At 52.2% G+C, this 19,605-nt stretch overlaps 6 protein-coding genes across 6 annotated transcripts; 1 reads left to right on the top strand and 5 right to left on the bottom strand.

Annotated features, from left to right (window-relative positions):
• Positions 1-1,834: 1,834 nt before the first annotated feature.
• G6M90_00g104330 (uncharacterized protein) lies at positions 1,835-2,849 on the bottom strand (the record flags this gene model as incomplete). The annotated part of the gene is made up of 2 exons (XM_014685943.1): positions 1,835-2,460; positions 2,534-2,849. The coding sequence occupies 2 exons, from the start codon at positions 2,847-2,849 to the stop codon at positions 1,835-1,837; spliced, it is 942 nt and encodes a 313-aa protein (XP_014541429.1).
• Positions 2,850-3,441: 592 nt separating this feature from the next.
• Positions 3,442-4,917, top strand: G6M90_00g104320 (uncharacterized protein; the record flags this gene model as incomplete). The annotated part of the gene is made up of 3 exons (XM_014685942.1): positions 3,442-3,527; positions 3,851-4,081; positions 4,206-4,917. 3 exons carry the CDS (start codon positions 3,442-3,444, stop codon positions 4,915-4,917), a joined length of 1,029 nt encoding a protein of 342 aa, XP_014541428.1.
• A 1,486-nt stretch (positions 4,918-6,403) lies between these two features.
• Positions 6,404-8,813, bottom strand: G6M90_00g104310 (uncharacterized protein; the record flags this gene model as incomplete). The annotated part of the gene is made up of 3 exons (XM_066131641.1): positions 6,404-8,270; positions 8,332-8,500; positions 8,555-8,813. The coding sequence occupies 3 exons, from the start codon at positions 8,811-8,813 to the stop codon at positions 6,404-6,406; spliced, it is 2,295 nt and encodes a 764-aa protein (XP_065987549.1).
• Positions 8,814-11,448: 2,635 nt separating this feature from the next.
• On the bottom strand, positions 11,449-13,122 carry ITP1_2 (Itaconate transport protein; the record flags this gene model as incomplete). Its single annotated transcript, XM_014685940.1, has 2 exons — positions 11,449-12,499; positions 12,587-13,122. The coding sequence occupies 2 exons, from the start codon at positions 13,120-13,122 to the stop codon at positions 11,449-11,451; spliced, it is 1,587 nt and encodes a 528-aa protein (XP_014541426.1).
• A 1,053-nt stretch (positions 13,123-14,175) lies between these two features.
• G6M90_00g104290 (uncharacterized protein) lies at positions 14,176-15,651 on the bottom strand (the record flags this gene model as incomplete). The annotated part of the gene is made up of 1 exon (XM_014685939.1): positions 14,176-15,651. The coding sequence occupies one exon, from the start codon at positions 15,649-15,651 to the stop codon at positions 14,176-14,178; it is 1,476 nt and encodes a 491-aa protein (XP_014541425.1).
• Positions 15,652-16,220: 569 nt separating this feature from the next.
• On the bottom strand, positions 16,221-17,114 carry G6M90_00g104280 (uncharacterized protein; the record flags this gene model as incomplete). The annotated part of the gene is made up of 2 exons (XM_066131640.1): positions 16,221-16,396; positions 16,451-17,114. 2 exons carry the CDS (start codon positions 17,112-17,114, stop codon positions 16,221-16,223), a joined length of 840 nt encoding a protein of 279 aa, XP_065987684.1.
• Between the last annotated feature and the right edge of the window lie 2,491 nt (positions 17,115-19,605).

Below are 19,605 nucleotides of genomic sequence, written 5' to 3'. Positions count from 1 at the left end.
TAATTTATAATTTTATTATTTTGTCTAACTTGATCTATCTAATATTCGTGCCAGCACTATGCGGAAGGGCTAATTTTACAACATTAATTAAACACCGGTTCGTTCCTGGTCATACTTGAGCCAGGAACAGGGACATGCCGAAGGAGACACGGTGCAAACACGCATCGCAATGCGCGAGGTTATCTATGTATATGTTGCTACAAAAGAAGAGGGGGGGGGGGAATATTGTTAATTAATGTCTCGCGCCCTAGCTGGCGGTTTGATTAACTTCTCAGCAGACTTTACATTGTACACAAGTGTCAATCAGAATGGGGCGGCCTACGATGTGGTGTTCGTCTACCCTACGGCACCGGCTTGCGAGAGCCCCGTCTCTCAAATCCCGTCTGTGAGACCCTGAGTGCCTTGGTATAGAGGACTTGTTTTGTTCCTGCGCGAGGACGTGCACTAACTGCTGATATGCGGGTTACAGACAAGATGACGGGCGTGGTCCTGCTCTGCTCGGACGGGAGGGAAGCCAGCCTAAGATAGGATCGTTTGCCTCGTTCAAGAACACTGCGGAAAGCGGCGGGTACCAGGCATCTGTCACCTAGCTTACATAAATTGTCGCGCTTTCCGGATGCATCTCGTTTCTATTATGAAGTATCCTACTACGGATTACAGGGTCTGGAATAAACGCTGTGGCAGGGTTATTTATTCTCCTCCGCTTTTCCTAGGTGATGGAATTTGGCCTGCTGGCTGGCTGGTAGGAGTGTCTTGGTAAAGTCAATGGAGCTGGAGCTCACAGAGGATGGTAGCTTTGTTACGAAGATGGAAAACGCTGGCAACATGATAGCTACGTATGCTTGAGATGGATTTGAGATGATGATGTATCGCAATTGCAAAGGCTCTTGGCCGATTTTGGGGGCACTATTTAAAGACTCTTCTACTCTTTGGGTATGGTATCCGGCTTCTTTCCACCGAGTCAAGGTTCGTTATATGGACACATCTCGCGTGTCTTCCAATACATGATTCCCAAATTAATTCTATGGTAGTGGCATCTGTTTCGGTCCGGCCACAGGCAAAAGCCACGCTCGTGATATTTTTGACCTGATGGGCAAAGTTCGACAGACGCATCGGACTGGACCGAGGGATATATCTTTCTCTAGTCGTGAACCATGGTATGATGACTCTCAAATATGAGCCGAGATTTTAAGCCATCTTGAGCTAAAAAGGAAAGCTCAGCATGAGGAGTAAGTAAAGGGCGTTGATGCCAAATGCTACCCATGGTATAGGAAGTGTAAAGATTGCGAAGCAACTCACATCTGAAAGTGTAGCAATCGGAAAGCAAAGCTATAGCGGTGCCGTTGTTGCGGCACTTCTTGTGCAGTGTTTTAAACGAATAACATCTTCTTGCCATCCGGAGCTTATATTCGCTTTTCCCGAGGGGCCCCATTCGCAGCGGTTACATGATGATAACCAGCATTTGCGCCAATTTGACTGGTCTATCCGTCATACGTGTTTCCGCCTACTCGGGGACGATTGTACCCGAGGGGGATAATTCTAAGGCGCACCAAACGGAATCTGAGAACACGAATCTTGCCATCTACTGAGCCAGGGCACAGCAATCGCCCTATGTGTTGAAGGCGATTGCTTGGACGAGGTCCTTCTCGTGTTGGAGGTTCAAATCGAAGACTTGCACGTGCTTCTCTGAGATGAGGGATGGGGCCCCGAGGCGATTGTTGCGGCAGCCATTGTTAAGGGAAAGGGACCCCAAATAACATGAAAAAGAAGATCAAAGGGACGAAAAGAACAAGAGGGCACGTGTGACGAGAAGTTTTGGCCCACATGTCGATGACTACTGTGAGAGAGGCCAGAGCTTCAAGGCGATTGTTTCGAGTTTGTCGGGATGCGCTTCAACCTCGATTACACCGTTAGACTTTGGCGTTCCAGTAACATATAGACTAAGCAGCGTCGTCATTTCATTCCCATGGTCCACCAACTGGCGGATAGGTGTCCCGATCAATAGTCCGACCGCGTCCACGCTTGCACGAGAAAACTTGAAAGTGCCGCGGTCTTCGAGTTCTACATCAGGACCCTGTTCAACCTGAAGAACCCATCCTGTAGACGTCTCCGCAAGAGTACACCCAAATAGTCTGATTGCTAGATTCGGGATGGACTCTGGCAAAACAATGATTCTTAGGCGACACTTTGTAACATCTGGATCATGAAGTATCGCGACTTCTGCATGGCCATTTTCTTGCAGAATGCGGTCACACATTCTTGGATGGAATATGTGACGAAGGTGCTCCGTACGTGGGCTCCTGAGGTCGCGACGTTCTGACACTGGTGTTTCCATCTTCTCCGGGGAGGCGATGTGGTTGGGTGCCTCTTGCTGTGCCTCGCGGCTCTTTCGCTTTTGACTTCGTTTAGGAGCGTGTTCAAAATCAAGTAGCCTCTCAAGGCCTGCCCTTTTGAGCAGATCTGATGCCTGCGTCAGTTTAACTACGTACTTTACCTAGGTACACAGCTACTCGGTGTGTTGACAGCGACCCACCTTGGCGTTGCTTGGGAGCAAAAAGCTGTCGCATGCGGTCTTTGGTAGCGGCACTGGGTGGTGTCGCTCGAATGATCTTAAAAAGTAGTTTCTCCTCCCTCAGGGAAAGCTGATTCAATAAATTACACGTATTCCTGCTAAAGAGCAAGGACGCCCAGGCAACTACAGACTGCTCCAGCAGCCGCCTCTCGGGCGACTCTTTAGATTCGCATACCTTGGTTAAAGCATCGTCAAACCCGGGAGGGACTCGTGTGCGGGTACTATCGCTCCAGAGCTGAACCCGCATGTCGCGCAAGACACAGAACAGATTGGACATTCTGGTAGTATTACGGTTTACCTAGCGAAAAGTGGACCAGAAATGCGTCAATACTGGGACCACTGACAGAGCAGTCCAGAGCAATTTCAGAACAGTTGAACCTGTCTGGTGTTTAATGTTCGTTAACATTGACATCTGGAACCATTTACACCAGACTCATCTAGGCCCCACCCCGGCACCTGGTGGCAGCTGGCAAGGACAACAGCCGCGCGCCTTCCTCCCACCTGCTGCACCTGCCCTGCCGAGTCCCCAGCTCCTGCCGCTGACGTTCTTGACAACCCTTGGCTCCACCTCACCCGGCCAAAACAAAACATATGTAAACAACACAGCTCAGCTGTCACCCACAACAACCAGCCATCCACCCGCCCCTCTTGCATCTCTTGAGAAACACCATAGTCAAAATCCCATCTTTGCTACTTTTCATATTACCTGGTTCCCCGCTACGGCTCACACATCGTCAAAGCATCAAATCCTTGTTGCTCAAGACAACCAACCTTGTGGCCCTCTCGGTTTTTACTCCATTACAAGGTTGCTTTGCGCGCTTGCATCAATTACACCCAACTTTTGCGCAACAACCGAAATCCAGTCCACCATGTCTTCATCACAAACCAACGCCTGGCTGCGTGCGCAGCGCAAGCTCGACCTCGTCCAGGTCGCCGACAGTGTTGGCCTAAAAAAGTATGTTGTTTTCCTTTCTTGTACCTCGTCTATTTTTTCTTGCGGGCAGAGACTAGTGGTGTTGGGCTGTGGGCGCGTCGGGTTCGCGACAGCTGGAGCTCCCGCGCGCCAAAACAGCTTGATGCGACCATGGGACATTGGACTATGCAGCATCGCAGCATCGAGAAAGAGACAAAACTGCCCTTCCTCAAGCTGCGCGACATACGCCAGGTCGGAACGCGCCAGTTTTTGCACCTCCTCGCCGTCGTTGCACGTGGCGAATTGAGCAGTAAACAAAACAAACCGAAAACCATGGTGTGCTAACCAGTCTGCGCATTCTCTAGCTACGAGGGTCTCAAGAAGAGCGAGCTCGAGGTCGCGCTCGACGAGTTCATCGCCGAAAACAGCAGCCGCCTGGCCAACCGCTCCGACTTGGCTCCCTATTTCACCAGCCGTTCCAAGGCTCTTGGTTCCCCCGTGAAGAAGGAGAAGGACTCTTCTAAGGATGAGAGCGACAAACCTCTCAAGGTTACCAAGCGCCGTGTCACCAAGGCCCTCGAGGAACTGACTTCTGAGTAAGTATCCGAACGTCGTTTGGTCGCTTTCAACGGGTCATCCCGCCGAGGGACGCGACAAACTTGACTCTGGTCTCGCAACGAGAACCTTCACCATGGCTAACCCATATGCTTGCACCAACAGAAGCGACGAGCGTGGATCCTCCACTGCCATTACTCGTACTCCTGCCCGCAGCCTTTCTCAAGTTGCTGCTCGCATTCCCCTGCCAGCTACTCCTGCCGACGTGGCCAACGCTTTTGACCGCTCAACCATCGCCATGCGCAAGCGCGTCAGCTCCATTTACCAAGAGACTGGCATCACGGAAGCCTCTAATGCTACCCGGGAGACTCTTAGTACCGTCACCAGCATTCTTTTCGTCGTCGCTGCTTTCGAACTGTACTTCATCCGACCCGAGATACTGGCTAACCGCTATGCCTTCACCATCCCCGCCATCCGCGCCATTGGCACTTCCGACTACCCCATCTACCTGCCCGACATGTTCCTCATCTTGACCTCGAGCTTCTGGTCTCCGGCCCTTACCTGGGCTCTGACCAGCGTTGTCCTCCCCAGCTTATTCGGTTACTTCTTCAACCTGACCGCCACCAGCCACCCTGGTCCGCGAACCCGCTCTAGGGCAGCGCTCAACGACACAGTGGTCGACCCTCTTACGTTCAGCATCGTCAAGGCACTGGTTTCGTACGTCGTCTATGGCCAGGGCGTCACCTTTGGTGGCTTCCTGTCTGAGACGTCCATCGAGCGTCTCAACGGCGCCGTCTATGGTGGCTACAAAGGTATCCTTGTTGGCACAGCCGTTACGGGCATCGTGAGCATGTACGAGGCTGTGTTGAGAAAATAAAGGAGAACCACGACATATTTTCTCAGCCCCTGGCTTGATACACGTTGGTCAATACATGTCGCAAACAACACGTGCAATCAACTTTTCAACGCCTTCATGCCGCGATATCACTGGCAGCCGGTTCTCCTTATTTTATGCTTATGACACGACATGTCCTATCCTCTTAGTGCGATGTTTGCTTTTTCTCTTCTCTGGGGATTCTCATGTATCCCTTTCGAAGTGGCGTTCAGGGCGTTGATGGCGTCGCGGCGTGGCTTCGATACCTCTTTGCTTCGCTTTTATTTGACGGCCAGCGGTTTCACCTGATCATCTGCTGCTAAAGCTACTATTTAATACCCACCTTTTTCTCGATTTTCCCGATGTCTCTACTCGACGTATTCAGGCTGCCTCGTACGAGGTGATGGCCCATGTTGGGCTTGTTTATGTTATTTGGGTTGCCACGAACTGCATACGGAGGGACGGCTGACGCTCGGGGGTGAGCTTGTCAAGCCGAGGGAGGCTCTTTGGGTTACTATTGTTTGGGGGCGGCATTCATCACTTTTTTGTATATTGGGGAACTACTCGCCTTTCTTTTCCACATGCCCCTACTGCGGCCACAGCCGGCCCCGAACAATCATCGATTGCGTTGCTAGGCGATGCGATGGGTGGAACCCCTTGATGGTGGCTATCGTTGGTCTTTGTGATTTACTTGTCGTGCGCCTATACTTGCCTTTTGCAGTGCCAAAAGTAAGTGAGGTGCTTTTGCGTGTCTTTCCCTTTTCATTTTATCATGGTGCGGAATTTTTGCTTGGGTTGGGACCGGGGATACATGGGCGGCGAGGGCCACAGTTGGCTCGGTGTGGGATGGTAGAGGATACGAGCCGATGATTGGAATATATGTTTTTCTTCGTTCTGAACATTTGAACCCTTTGACAGGTGGTGCATGTGTCTTTTGTCGTAGGGACCAGTCTGTTCGAACCCAATACAGCCCGTGGGTTTGGAAGGCTTGATTGGCGGCTGCGCGTTGGTCTGCACCACATTCGGCTTTGCACAAGGAACTGCGCATTTTAGATGTCAACTGGTACGTCGACGTGCACTCCCCTGACTGACAATGGGGCCGCTTCCGTTGAACGCCTACCCAATCACCGCATCGTCGCTGACAGGCACATGTGCAGATCCGACTAATTCTACTTCCCAGACGAGTACATGATAAGACTATCGAGAAAAATACAAAATCCCGGCTTGCCAAAGCACCTTTTCCCGGCTGACGCAACTCTATTTACTTTGCGACTCAAAAAGCACCCAGGTTCCGAAAAACGCCCCTCCAGTCCCCATTCTACGTGCCCGACGGCGCCGATGCCCAGGCTTCCCATAACGAAAGAAAATGTCCGGTCCACCCGTCTTGACCTGACTGACGGTGGGTATGCTTACGCCTTGCTGTCTATGTAACGAGTGATATAAACAAAGAAAAGAAAAGACAAAAAAGAAGAAAAACTGCAGCGACAGACTACTCAGGACCCTCCGACTTGATGGGGTGCAGAAGCATGCTCCGCAGACACATGCGGCCGGTGCTGTCACTCCAGCTCTCCTCCTCGTATCCGCCGCGAAGGGTGCCGGCGCCGCGGCGGCCCCCGAATGGTCCACGGCCGTCCATCTGGGCGTACCCGAGCCATCGTTTCCACAAGAGGCTGGGGAACTCGCTGTTGTAGTAGAAGCTGGTTCCCTTGTGGTTGTGTTCGTTGAAGAAGTAAAAGGGGCTATTTAACCCGGATGTCGAGCGGTCTCTGCCGCCGTTGAAGACGGCGTCGACGGCGGAACCCGCGGGCGCCCAGGCCCGGTCCAAAAAGACGGGATGCGGAGCGTACACGGCCTTGAGCCCGTGGTGGAGGGCCACCGATGCGGGAAACATTTCGGCAAACATGGTGCGGTGATGGCGCCAGACCTCCTCGTGCATCGACATGAGTAGCCTCCTGCTCAGTCGGCCTGCCGTGACAATGGACGATCGCCGCGGAGGATTGTCGTACGACGGGTTCTTGTAGCCGACAATGTCGTTGGAGAATACCCACCCAGAGTAGGCAATGTCGAAAATGGGATTGAACGTGATGAGGTCGGCGCCTTCGCCAACTCCGCACTGCGTAAGCTTGTGGCCGGCGCCGCAGCTGTCTGGGAGAGCCCTCTCGCCGCGCTCTTCGAAGAAAAGAGATTTTCTGTCTTCGTGATCAACGGGCCCGAAGACGGCTTGTCTGCCCGACTGTACGAGGTCGATTTCAACCGTTTTGGTAAAGTTTTCCCATGTCCCATGGTACGACGGAATGTAGTAGCGTTCGTTTCGTTCCCACAGCAGTGGCCGAGGTTGGTCGTCCGCCCATCGTCCAATTCTGTCAAGCAGCTCAAAGTAGTTGCCAAGATAGCGCAGGTCCATTTCCCAGTTCCAAAAGTATTCGTACTCTGGGTGTTGAGAGGCAAACACTTGCAGCGGGAAGTGTGCGCTGCGATAGACACCGTGAATCGGCGCGCTGCTGGGGTTGTTGTAGGTGTCCTGAAAGTCTCCGGGGTAGAAAAGCTCCATCTGGGCTTCGCTCCAAAGAGTCGCCAAGCTTTGAAACTCGGCAGGGATGTGGCTATCGAGAATTCGTTGAACAACTCCGTCATCAGCCCAGATAGGTTCATCATTGTCGAGGACGTGAAGCAGGATATGGACTGTGTACTCGCCACCGGACTTGAGTGACAGTTCCGTGATGAGAGCTCGGAAGTTGACTACGGCGAGATCTGTCCACTGGAAGTCGGTATAGCAGCGCACAACAACCGCTTGGCGAGGTTTCTTGCCCTTTCGATCGCCTGGAGACTTGGGAAGCTCCCCGGACTGTGAAACGGGCGCCAGTAGGCGATGCTTGTTTGCGTCAGAGCATTGGTCTTGAGCCTCGCCCCAATCAACGTGGGTGTAGTTAATCTTGCCGCTCGTTGCCCAGATCAACTCGTTGTGTGAATCTTCGGTGTCCTGGCCAACACCCAATCCACCTTCCTCTTTTCCATAGCCCAGACCATAAGGGCCAAATCGCCCAAACCGGTCAAAGCAAATGTCGTCTCGTATTCCGAATATCTCGTATGATCCGAATGCCGCGTCGGGCATATGCTGGGGTACACCATTGTATGCATACACGTCGGGTGCCGGGATCTTTCTGTTCTTGTCGAGATAACAAGTCTTGATATGTTTGCCCGCTGTGGTGTATGGGTTGTATGCGGTCGGCTGAAGTAGACGGCCGTTGTTGACAGGAGGTGCGGGCAAAGGCGCTGCATCTGTGGTATTGGGGTACTCTGGTACGAGTTCTGATGCCTTTACCAGCGTCTTCAACCCATGAAAGTAGCCGTCGAGGCTAGATTGCGAATGGTAAGTCTATGATTGGACCAAGATGCTACAACAAAGAAAGCACCTACTGAGGGAACCGCAGCCAAGGTTTTTCATTGGCCTCCTTCTCAAATTCTTCCCGTTCCTTTTCATCCTCTTCCCGATCGAGTTCATCAACTTGCACTTCCACTGCAGGCTTCTGGGAGCCGTCATTGACATTGGTGATGTCAATTTCGGCAGATGTATCTTTCCCCGCCCCTAATCCTTCGTTACTAGCATTTTTTGGAGTATTTTGTACATTTGGAGCCTGACCTTTTGCGTATTCAACCACGTGCGATAGTGAAACACGGCGGCTTTGAGACAAGAAAAGGGTGACGAGCACCAGGCTCACCACAGCCCAGACCAGAACCCTCTTGTACAGACAGTGACTGAAAACTGCCTTGATCCTGGGAACCCGTTTCTGAAGCGGCTTTTCAGAATATGGTAGCAGGGGGTCACCGTTCTTGAAGTCTGGGCCGTTGCGGATGCCTCCGAAGCTGCGCAAGCCGATCAGAGGTGCCGGGCGCTCCATACCAGATGGAGTCTCCAAACAAATTACATGTACATGAGGATGTCGGATTTGTTCCAAAGAAGAAGCGTCTACTCGTTTATAGGTATGTGTATGTAAAGGAGGGCGTGTATTGCACTGCTTTCGTGGTCGGGGTGGGGTGCAGCGAAAACAATGACGCCGTATGACAAAAGAAGCAGTAAAGGAATCTTTGTTGAATGCCAATCTTAGGTCGTATACTTTGAATCAATCGATGATGGGAAACGAGCCTTTACTATAATAATAGTCGCAGGAAGGAAGACGTCAACGTCAGGATCTATCTTTTAGGTCTTGGCGGTTGAGCCATGCGATGCCGAACCGGGTGTCGAGACCCAAGTGGGCAGAGCGACAGCAATGCAAATCTTTGCAGCTAATAATTGCGAAAAATGAAGAAACCAAGATTTAAGAAAAATGAAACGGTATAAAAACCTAAAGGCGACAGCGATGATGAGTGTATGCTGAAGGTGAAGGGTGGTTGGGAAGAAACGCTTTCAGATGCAGAGCAATAGCCGCGGAGGGACACATGAAACTAATAGGAAAGCAGATCAAGGCAAAAGTAAGACACAACAAGGAAGGAACCAACAATATTGACTGTACAGTCCAAGGATCAACAACTCGTAAAACCGGCCTTGGTGAGAAAAAGAGTGGAACTTGATGGCCAGGACAACGCCGTGATTCGACAGAGGCCTAGCAATGCCCCGATGGGTCAGGCTTTGGAGGCGAGATTCGTGGTGCCGGGATGGATGTCAAGATGGCTTAAGGGGGGTTAGAAAATAGCAACAGAGGAGTAGTTGAGAGGGCGGCATGGCATCGGGATAGGCTTACTCTAGCAAGCTCAGCAGCAACCAACTTGAATGCTCGGATCAAGGCCGATGACGGTCGAAATGAGTCTAGCCGAGACCGCCTTTGCCATATCTACGACGTCCAGACGCTTGAATCGTATTATTTAACATGGCCCGTCAGAAACATACGCAATCCTTTCAGCCGCTGCTGCTGTAATGCCGCACTGCCGCAGAGGGCCATGTACAACCGGACTTCATGGCTGCATTGATTCTACCCTCTCCACACATCCCACTGTGCCCTCATGCTCAAGAAGTCGCCGAGGCGTTTAAGAGGTACGGCCATAGGGCCATGGCTTGAGATTACCCTTTGAGACGATTGGGTCTTTCGCTTTTGATGGAGGCCACGGCCAAGTATCACAGAAGCCAAAAGATCCTTGTCTCTGACTAAGGGATCGACTCTGCGACTGTGTTTTTGACGCACAGCGTTCGCGCAGGTCTGTCAGGAATGGCCGGAAGCCCTGCAGTCGCCTTTGACCCCTTTGACCCTCTGACAACGGCAAAACCGGCCACAGTCCATACTAAGCCATTGATTCGTTTATTCCTGTACGGCGTCTTTGTGGAGCCGCCATACTTTCCAGCCACGCGGCCTTGAACTCAAACGTTATCACAAAGCGTTTGCGCCCCGAACCAGTGCTAAAAATGACCAGGGGATGGCGCGGCACCTTGGCCCAGAATGTTCAGATGGACAACAAATCAGGACGAGTTTTGTTCATGTTACGGGAGTACGGCAGTGGTGGCCGCCAGTTCTAGCAGAGAACATTCCGACGCACTGAACTACTGGAGTATCTGAAGGAAATAGTAGCCCTGTGCGCATCAGTTTGGCTCGACACGGCACTTTGTTCATGTTTTTTGTGCTAGTAAGCAGCTAGAGCAAGAGCATGCCAGCCTGTGTTTGTCTGCTGTCGGTATCGTATCTGCTGTCGGCGCTGAGATGGTGGCGAACAGAAAATACGAATCGAGTTCTTTCCCGAGAGTAGTTGCTCCGTCTGGGCGAAAACGTCGTCATCGCCCTAATAAATGCAAGCAAGGAGTGAGTAGTGGAGCGAGGTCGAAAGATGGAGATCGTGGGTACCAAACTACCTTGTTCATGCAGACCAAATGCGAGCGACGGAATGAAAGAGCTGGACGTAAAACATCAAGGTATGAGATATACCCGACATATCATTAGGGCATCATGTTAGGGTGAGGAACCACTTTGAGCCGAGTTGCCCTGTTTTTTTCCCTCGTCATTTTTCACCTTTATCCTTGTTCGCCTTCCATGGTTCACAGAAGCCTGGTCCGCGTTTACCCACAGTTGGCCAGAACTATCGACGGGGAAGGAAGGAACAGCGTTGAGCGGGAGCCAAGACCCCCGTGGTGGTTCGTGGTTTCCCTGTAGCTCCCCATACTAGCCCAAGGTGACGTAGCCACTGTTGCGTCCCATCCAATCATGTCGCCATGTTGCATCTCGAAATTTACTGCCGCCCCCAAATCACCGTACCATCCGATGGGAAGAACATGTACGGAGTACGAGACTCACAAAATGTCAACAATGTCCAGGAAACGTCCAAAGTCTGCTGCTTCATCACACACATGGCGCCCCCCCTTTCCCCCCTTGCCGCTCCTGCCGCAGGCTCGTTTTTGACACGTAACTCTTGATGGTGTGGCACCTGGCAACTCTGTACGCCCATCCCTCCGTTCTCCAGCCTTAGAACTCGACACGCCTTTTCGCGACGTCGAATCCTTAATATCTCAACATCTAAGCTGCATTGAAAGCCATCACAATTCACTATGATTTGCTATGCTGGCTGTCTATCATCTAGCACGCCATTCTTTGCCGGCGTATCCTTTGGTTCACGCTCTGGCTCCCCAAGCACCTGCCCTCTTGAGGCATCGTCCTGCAACCTCTTTTCCAACTTGGCATCAGTCGCCTTTCTCCACGACTCTCCCCATCTGATGGCGGCCATGACACCGATGGTAGATGCACCCAGAAACAGGGCCGAAATGGTAGAGAACCAGCCGACTCCAACACCCTGAATCGCAGGTAGTACCACCCCCGTGCCCATGCAACCCGCCAGATATCTCACAAAGTAATTGGCTGCAACGACTTCAGCTCCCTGTCCTGGCATCACATCGAGACAATACGTGTTCAGTGATGGGAAACTGAAGAGTTGCGCGATGCCTTGCACGAACAAGGCAATGACTGGAACAGGGATCCCTCCCACAGACATTTCCACCGTCCAGCCGTATATCAGAACACAAGCCGGCATCACGAGACCCATGAAGGGAACAGCTGAGCGTAGTCGATCCTCTGGAACACGAACTCCATTGCGCTTTTTAACCCATACTCTAACTGTCCGGTCTGCCCACCTACCCCCCATGAAAGTTCCAAGTATATATCCCATTCCGGGGGCAAGATAAAACAGCCCACCCAACAATGGGGAATCCAGGTGAAACCGCGGGTTAAGGACATATCGAATGGGTGTAAGCAAGCTGTACATGTTCCAGAGCAAGGCGGAACTGGCACATGCCACCAGAACCTGGTTCCAATACCGAAACAGTTTCAGCACTCGAATGGGACTGATCATGTGCATTATTGCTCTGAGCCGTTCTTTTCTAGACAAATGTTCCAACTCGGTGATCTTCTTGTGTTGCGCAGTCTCGGGAACCAGGAAGAAGACGCCGAGGACACCGGTCCCCGCAAGAGCAGTTTGCAGCCAGAATATCGACCTCCACGACGAGAATGTAACGATGATACCGCCTATGAATGGACCCATAGCAGGCCCAATGAGAGTGCCAGACAAGAACCAGCCCATGGCTGTACCTCGTTCAGTAGGACGATATATGTCGCTTCTCAGTATTAGTCCATGACACCCCATACAAAATAGCTTTCATACGAGGGCTCGTGCAAGGACGAAGCCCGAGCAATGAACTTACGCCAGACACGCGCTCCCCAATAGAATAAAGGCCGTTCCCTCAAACGCGGAGAGTGCACGAAATACAAAAAACGACACCAGATTCGGCGCCAGGGCAGTCGCTAGACTCAGAAGGAAAAATAGCACTGCCGTCAACATGATGACGGGCCACCGTCCGAACACCTGGCTCATGGGACCCCAGATGATGGGCGACAGGCCCATGAAGACCATGTAGCCCGCGTTGGAGGCGTTGATGACGGACCCCGTCGTGTCGTATTCCTTTGCTACTTCGGGAGTAGCGGCGAGTATGGAAGTACTAGAAATGGGGGAGAGGAAGGCGCAGAACGAGAGGACCGCTACAATAATGGTCTTGCGACGTGGCGAGAGGCGATTGTAGATTTCGGATGTGTCTTCGTCGACAGTTGCCGTCAAGGCCTGGGGTTGCAAGTCGTGGCCCGACACATGAGAGATGGAACGGTATGCCTCTGGTGTGTTGTCGGATTGGTGTGATATCGACGTGAGACGAGGTGTTGGCCCCGTTGCTTTTGGGTGAGCCATTTTGCAGCAGTTGCTCATGAGTATGCCGTCTTGTGTGAGGCCGAGTGACGCTGGCGCCTTGGGTTCAAGTGTTTGGCGGAACAATATCCGCCACAACTAAACAACCTCATCGAAGTTCAGCAAAGTCTTACTTACAGTTGTCTCGTAGAAACAGCCCACTGCAGAACAAAGGTGACTCAAGACACCAATCGAGCGGAGCTGAGGGCTAGAAGAACGGGAGCAAAGCGCAAAAGCGGACGCAGGAGAGGATTTAAATGAAACTCAACTCTTGCCCCCCTCCCCCCCGGGTCCTCAACCTCCCAATGGGAGGCACGGCAACAAAATTCTCCCCCCATTGGGGCTCCATCCATGGACGACCAAGTCGCCGATCAAGTAGCTTCGTCCGTGCCGTCTCCGTGCCTCACCCCGGTCATCGGCCGCCAGTCCGGAGGAAATTGTCACTACGCCTCGGAATGGGGGGACGGGGAATTTCCGACAGATGCACTAGCAGCGCGGACTCGACGTGAAACACACACACATGCACATTTTCCATATCCGGCTAGTACTTGAAAAACTTTGGTGTACAGGATGCTTCTACGGCCGTGTTATATCCGGCATTGCCGAGGCATAGTTAAGACACCAACCGTTGGCAAGGACTGCCGTATCCTGAACACCAGGTTTCTTGCGACTTGGTTGGTATTTGGAGACTGTGATGCATTAAGCCGTAGGTAGTAGCCGGCTTGGCACACTGCTTGTTGTCATTGCATACTCATCGCCATTTGGCCGATCACCGGCGATCGGAGCGCGGATGTGACCCATTGCACCGGGGAACCTGGATCACGGGCCGTGGGTCCACGGAGTTTCCGGGCTCACCACCGCACAGGGGGGGAAATGCAGCTTTAAAATCGTTTGTATTCAACTATATCCATCTGGACATGAAATGCGCCAATGCCATGCAATGATCTATCCAACGCTCCGTCAAGTAAAATGCCTCCAAAGCCTCCTTGTTTCCCAACTTCAAAGTCGGTGCAATGCGCGGGTATCTTGGTAGAACTATGTAAATGATGCACGTGCTCACGCAGCGAGCAGTTTCTGCACACGCTCGCGGATGACTCGATCGACGGGCTGGCCGTGCCGCTGGATGACGACGTTTTCTCGGCCGCCAATGGCCACGATGCGCAGCCACTCGGGCGCGACTTCGGTGGCAATGAGCCGCACGCAGGCGACGCCCTCCTCGGCGGAGAGCGGGACGCGCAGCGAGTCCCTGAGCTTGTCCGATATGGCGGGCATGGCGAAGGCCTGCCGGGGGAGGGACAGCGGGTTCGACAGGCTGAGCATGGAGATGGTGGCGGCGACGTCGACGACGCGGTTGAGGGCGGCGCGTCGCTGGAGCTCGGGGCCGGAGGGCGGGACGGGCTCGTTCGCCCTGGCGAGCTGCTTGTGTCGGAGGCGGTCGAGGAGACTCATCTTGGTGCCGTCGGGGTTGAGCAAGGGGGGCTTCTGCGCCTGCTGTTTTTCCCGCTTCTCCTGCTGCCTGGCTGCGATGCCGCCCCTGAGCTCGGAGAGCAGGCTTTGGCCCTTGGCCATGAGGGGGTTCGCCTTGAGCCCGTTGCCCACGGTGGTGATGGCGGCCTGGGGGAGGTCGGACAGGGACAGGCTCTGCAGGGGGACGTGGACGTCTGTCATTTCGTCCGTGGCCTTTTCGGCACATAGAGCCCGGATGTTGTCTTGGAATTGTCTGTTTAAAACGTCTTCCTTGATGGACGCTGCCGAGACGCCGTGGGCCAGCTCGACGCAGACTCTTCCCCGTCCGTAGTCGGTGATGATGAATGGTGATGCGGAGTCCTCGCTGCCGTGGGACTGGATCGCAATGCACCGTCGGATGTCGTCCACGGTGACTTGTCGTTTCCCCCATGTTCGCGAGACGTTTGGTGAAATCACCCTGATGTCAATGGGCGCTGTGCTGCCGCTGTGGGAAATCTGAATCATGATGGTCTTGAGGAACGCCTTGTTGAGGGCAATCAGGTCGACCAGCTGCGGCGGCAGGGACTTGTCGTCTCCGTTGGCCTTGGCTCTGTCGGCTTTTTTCTGGTAGAGGACGTCAATCTTGGTTTGGATCTTCTTCTCTTGTTGTATGGCCTTGGTGATGATGGTGGACTGGCTTGGTCTGTGGGCCGTCCTTGTCTTAGACGGCGTCGCCTTGGCCGTGTGTTTTCCCTTGCTGGGGGTAGAGACTCGGATGCATTCCGCGGCGGCAGATGGCCCGGCCCGTCTTGGACGCTTCGAGGAGGTGTGCTCCTTCTCGTCTTCGTCACTGCTGGGAGGGAAAGAAACAGTGCGTCGTGCCAGTCGTCTGTCGGTGTCCTGTTCGATGGAGCTTGCTTTCCTCTTGCGTGACGAGCTGGGAGCAGGTATTTCCACGACGACGGCCGATTTTGCGGCTGCATCGGGCAATGTTTGCGTCTTGGCAACGCGTGTGAAGTTGGTGATGGGATTGGCAGAAGGCACGGATTCGACGGCCTGCCGCCTTCTGATTGCTGGGCGAGGCATCTTGCGAAATCGAGGGAAGTGCGTCTACTCGTTTGCGCGTTTCCGAGAAAGGTCGGTTGCAGTCGGCCCTGGTGTGCAAGGAGGCTGCGAGGCAGAATAGATGGGATCAAGGTGGCCGTTGTGGTTGCCTTGCCTGAAAAGTGAAAAAAAAAGTTGCGTTGGAAGTGCAGTATGACGCGGTGCTGAAAATGCAAGAGCAATGGAAGTCGTGATTATGCAGGGCAAGAAAAGATGCGAGGTCAAAATGGCCAACATTTGAAGGGCGCCTAGGTAACGGAGTGGAGGTGGGACAAGCCAGGGTCAATGAGCTGGAACGCGACGATTGCAGACGCGTTTTTTGGTGTTGCGCGCGTAAAGAGCATTGACTGGAGGTGGCACGCGCTTCTGCCCCACCTTGTCATGATTCTCATCACCATGCACCACCATCTATCTTCTCGACCATCATCGTCAATCAGCACGGCGCCATTAAAATCACTCGCGCGACAACATTTGTGTATTCTGACCGTTTCTATTTCAAGCTCCATATTAACAACTGACACTGGTAGCTAGCTAGATGCATCGGCAATCCATCATGCCTTGCGGATAATTGCTTCGCCATTCACGATGCCCAAAACTGCATCTTCTGTCGCTGCCCACGTCTTCCAAGCATCCACCATTTCCTCAACCTCCTCCCTCTTCACAGTTCCGTTTTCCAGCGCCTTCCCCCACACCGGACCACTCTGCAGACGCTCCACCATGGAATCACCTAGGCAGAAAATATTAGCGGCCAAACTCGATCGACATTGTGCGATGCACTCACTCCATGGCTTTCGATCTCGGTCCGAGCCAAAACACCAGGTCCCAAAGCTCATCTCGACGTTTTCCCTTTTGGCGCCAGCCTTCAGCACCCAGGAAAGCAGCTCCCGCCCCGCCGTGCCGCTCGCCCCGTTGGAAATGTGCTGCTCAAGGTTGAGCTCGTGAAACCGCTGCAGAGCCGGCACCTCTGGCCAAAAGCACCACATGCGCAAGTCCGCTTCCCGGAGAGACACAATTCCGCCTGGCTTGGTCACCCGCAGCATCTCGCGAATGGCATCGACGGGCGCATCCAAATGCGTGAGGACCTGGTGCGCGTGTGTGACGTCAAAGCTCGATTCGGCAAAGGGAAGCTCATAGACACTCGCCCTTTGGTAGCTGATGTTCTTGACGCCCTCCTTCGCTGCGTGAAACTGTGCCCGCTGTAGAATGTCGTCCGAGATGTCTGTAGCCGTTACTTGGCCCTCGGGCATGTACTTTGCCAGAGAGGCGGTGATGGTGCCCGACCCGGCGCCCACGTCTAGCAGCTTGAGGTGCGGATTCTGGGACGCGCTTGTTTCGAGGTGCGGAATGAGATGGGCAGCGCTGTTCTCGGCCGTTCGCCATTCATGATGCTGCACCTGGGGAAGAGCATGGCCAATACTGTAGCTGTTGTGCTGGGTAGATGCCATGATGATTCAATCCTTTGGTATATTGTAATTGTCCAGTGTATTAATTGATTATGTGATTCCTTGTGCGCGTGTCTTCTGCCATGAAAATTGTAGTATAGAGAGGAGAAGAGCAGACTGTCGTAGTTGAAGCAAGCGCTTTATACTTGGAGCTTCCGAATGTACGTTGTGGCGACACCCCATCATGCAAGACGCCTTCAACACCCATTGGCTGGTCATGTCGGCATTGACGGAGTTGAGCGGAGTTGAGCGGATCTGAACGGCGTTCACGATCCATCTAAAAATAACCCACAAGGCAACTATACTAGTATGGAGTATGGAGTCATGACTACATAGTCATAGAATGAAAACAAGGGTAGTAATTATGACACAGCTTATTTAAGGCACTCAATCGAGCCTGCCATGGTCTCGATGATGAGAATACATTTAACCCTTGCTAAGACGCCCGGATCTATTTACGAGCAATAGCATGGAGAACGTACACTACTCTACACAGGGTAATGATGCGCTTTCCAAATATTTATTAAAGTACTTACGCCTATATACCTAGTATTGGCAGAAGCATACTATAAGTGGCAGTGTCATTATATAATATTTCTCTATTATTCAATCATTTCTCAACCAGGAACTGACGAGGCACTGTCCTCTCGGCCAATGCAACTCCGACGTCGTAGTATTGGTCCAATATATCGGCAAGATCTCCACAATGCTTGCATGGTGTGTAGAACCTATCATGTTAACGACCACGCCAATAGTCTCCTTGAAGATACGGTACCATATCCACGCATTGCTATTGACCGGGACCTTCCACGGCAGAACGCAACCAACATGAGCCCTGCAACGCTCTGGCGATAAGGGGCATCACATCCTATCACCTTGGATGGTACAGCCAAGAGCAAGTGTATAAGTGTTAGAGAAAGGATTACTAAGTGCTAATTCCAGGTAGATCAGTTTAAGGAGTCCTCACGAGAGAGCTATAGAAGACTAAAGGGGGTGGCTATATTCTTGCGACACAAATGATGCATGAGCTGGAGCTTGAATGCCTTTTGCATGACGATATACGCTAGCGTTGGGCCGCATCCTTGCTTTCTCTCATCTCTCCGCTCATATATTCTAATAGTCCAGCCACACTATCGTGGTAGTTTCCTTGGCATGAATTGAGTCCTGTGTTATTTTTAGCCGTTATTTTTCTTTTAACTCGTAGCAGTCTAGCTGTGAAAATATATCTTTAGCAAAAAGAGCAGTTTACTTATTGATATCCTGGCATGGGTAGTTAAAAAGGCACTTTTTCCGCAAGAGGCGAATGCTTCGTTGGCATAACTATGCCGGTTATTAAGTTCTAACATGTATTCCACGCACGCAGGGCTCAGCGTCTTGTACCCTCTTACTGAAAGTATTCTCTAGTCATGAAATAGTATTCGTATAATACTTGACTTTTCTAGCATGTAGATTCGGAGTTGTAGTGATTGACTTTTCGGCAGCTGGGGCTTTATAAATCGCGACTTCATACACACATGTTGTCAGCTCGCCAGATCAGGTAATCTTTGACAAGAAGACAAATTACATTAATTTCTCAGACGCCCATAGCTCAGGAGCCTCAGCTTCTCTGACAACAATCTTGGCCAAAATCTCCCCTGCAAGTCGCAGGATTTTGCATCTCGACGCCATCTTCGTACGCCCTCTGCTGTGTTACTGTTCTACTAGGGCTTTCTCCTAGAGTGTGTGCCTGACTGGGTAGCAGCGATGACGCCTTCTGCCCAGCCTGTAGATACCGATGTTGCCACTGGACATTTTCACGGTCCACGCTGCTTTCATGCAGCCTTTTCAGGTAGAAATAAGGCAAGGGCTTGCGCGGATAAGCGAGATTTTGCTCCCTCGCCTTGTATGTGTGCGTCATCAAACCCCGATGGCGTTTCTGAACTTTTTTGATCCTTTGCAAGTTGTCCGAGTACTCCAAGCCCATGTCTGCTATGCTCTGCCGTATACGTCCACCCCAACCACACCGCCACGCTTGATGAGTGGGGGTGTTGTAAGAGTTTCTACGAATGCTTCTCCGAGGGTAATCCGTATAACTGCGTTAGGGGTCCGATCAAGGCCACCGTCATCTTGACTCTGGCACGAAAAGGCAGAGAAATGATGGAGGCAATGGGCGTCTTAGCCTCTGCATAATAATATAATAATGCTATCATTTCCACACCGACGGACCCTTCCTCCACGAGGGCGGGTAATTTTGAGAGAGAGTCTCCGTTTTTAGAGGTAATTGCGGCAACGGATAATAACACGCTCACATGAAAACTGTAAAACGAGATTGCCTTGATTTCTAAAATAGTGGTAGTGTCGCTAGCGGTAATTATATTGTTACGGATAATATTACCAAGGTACTTGCCGCTGATAAGCTAGAGTCGTAACAGAGAAGGTAAAGCCCACTCTAATGCGGGTACCGTCACACCAGAACCCGTTCCCATGAAGGTTAATAAACTTTCAATTAGAACCT

The sequence above is a fragment of the Metarhizium brunneum genome, chromosome 6, assembly GCF_013426205.1.
Source record: "Metarhizium brunneum chromosome 6, complete sequence".
Lineage (NCBI taxonomy): Eukaryota > Fungi > Ascomycota > Sordariomycetes > Hypocreales > Clavicipitaceae > Metarhizium > Metarhizium brunneum.
The sequence above is the reverse complement of the archived record's forward strand: the minus strand, read 5'-3'. Positions and strand labels throughout refer to the sequence as shown.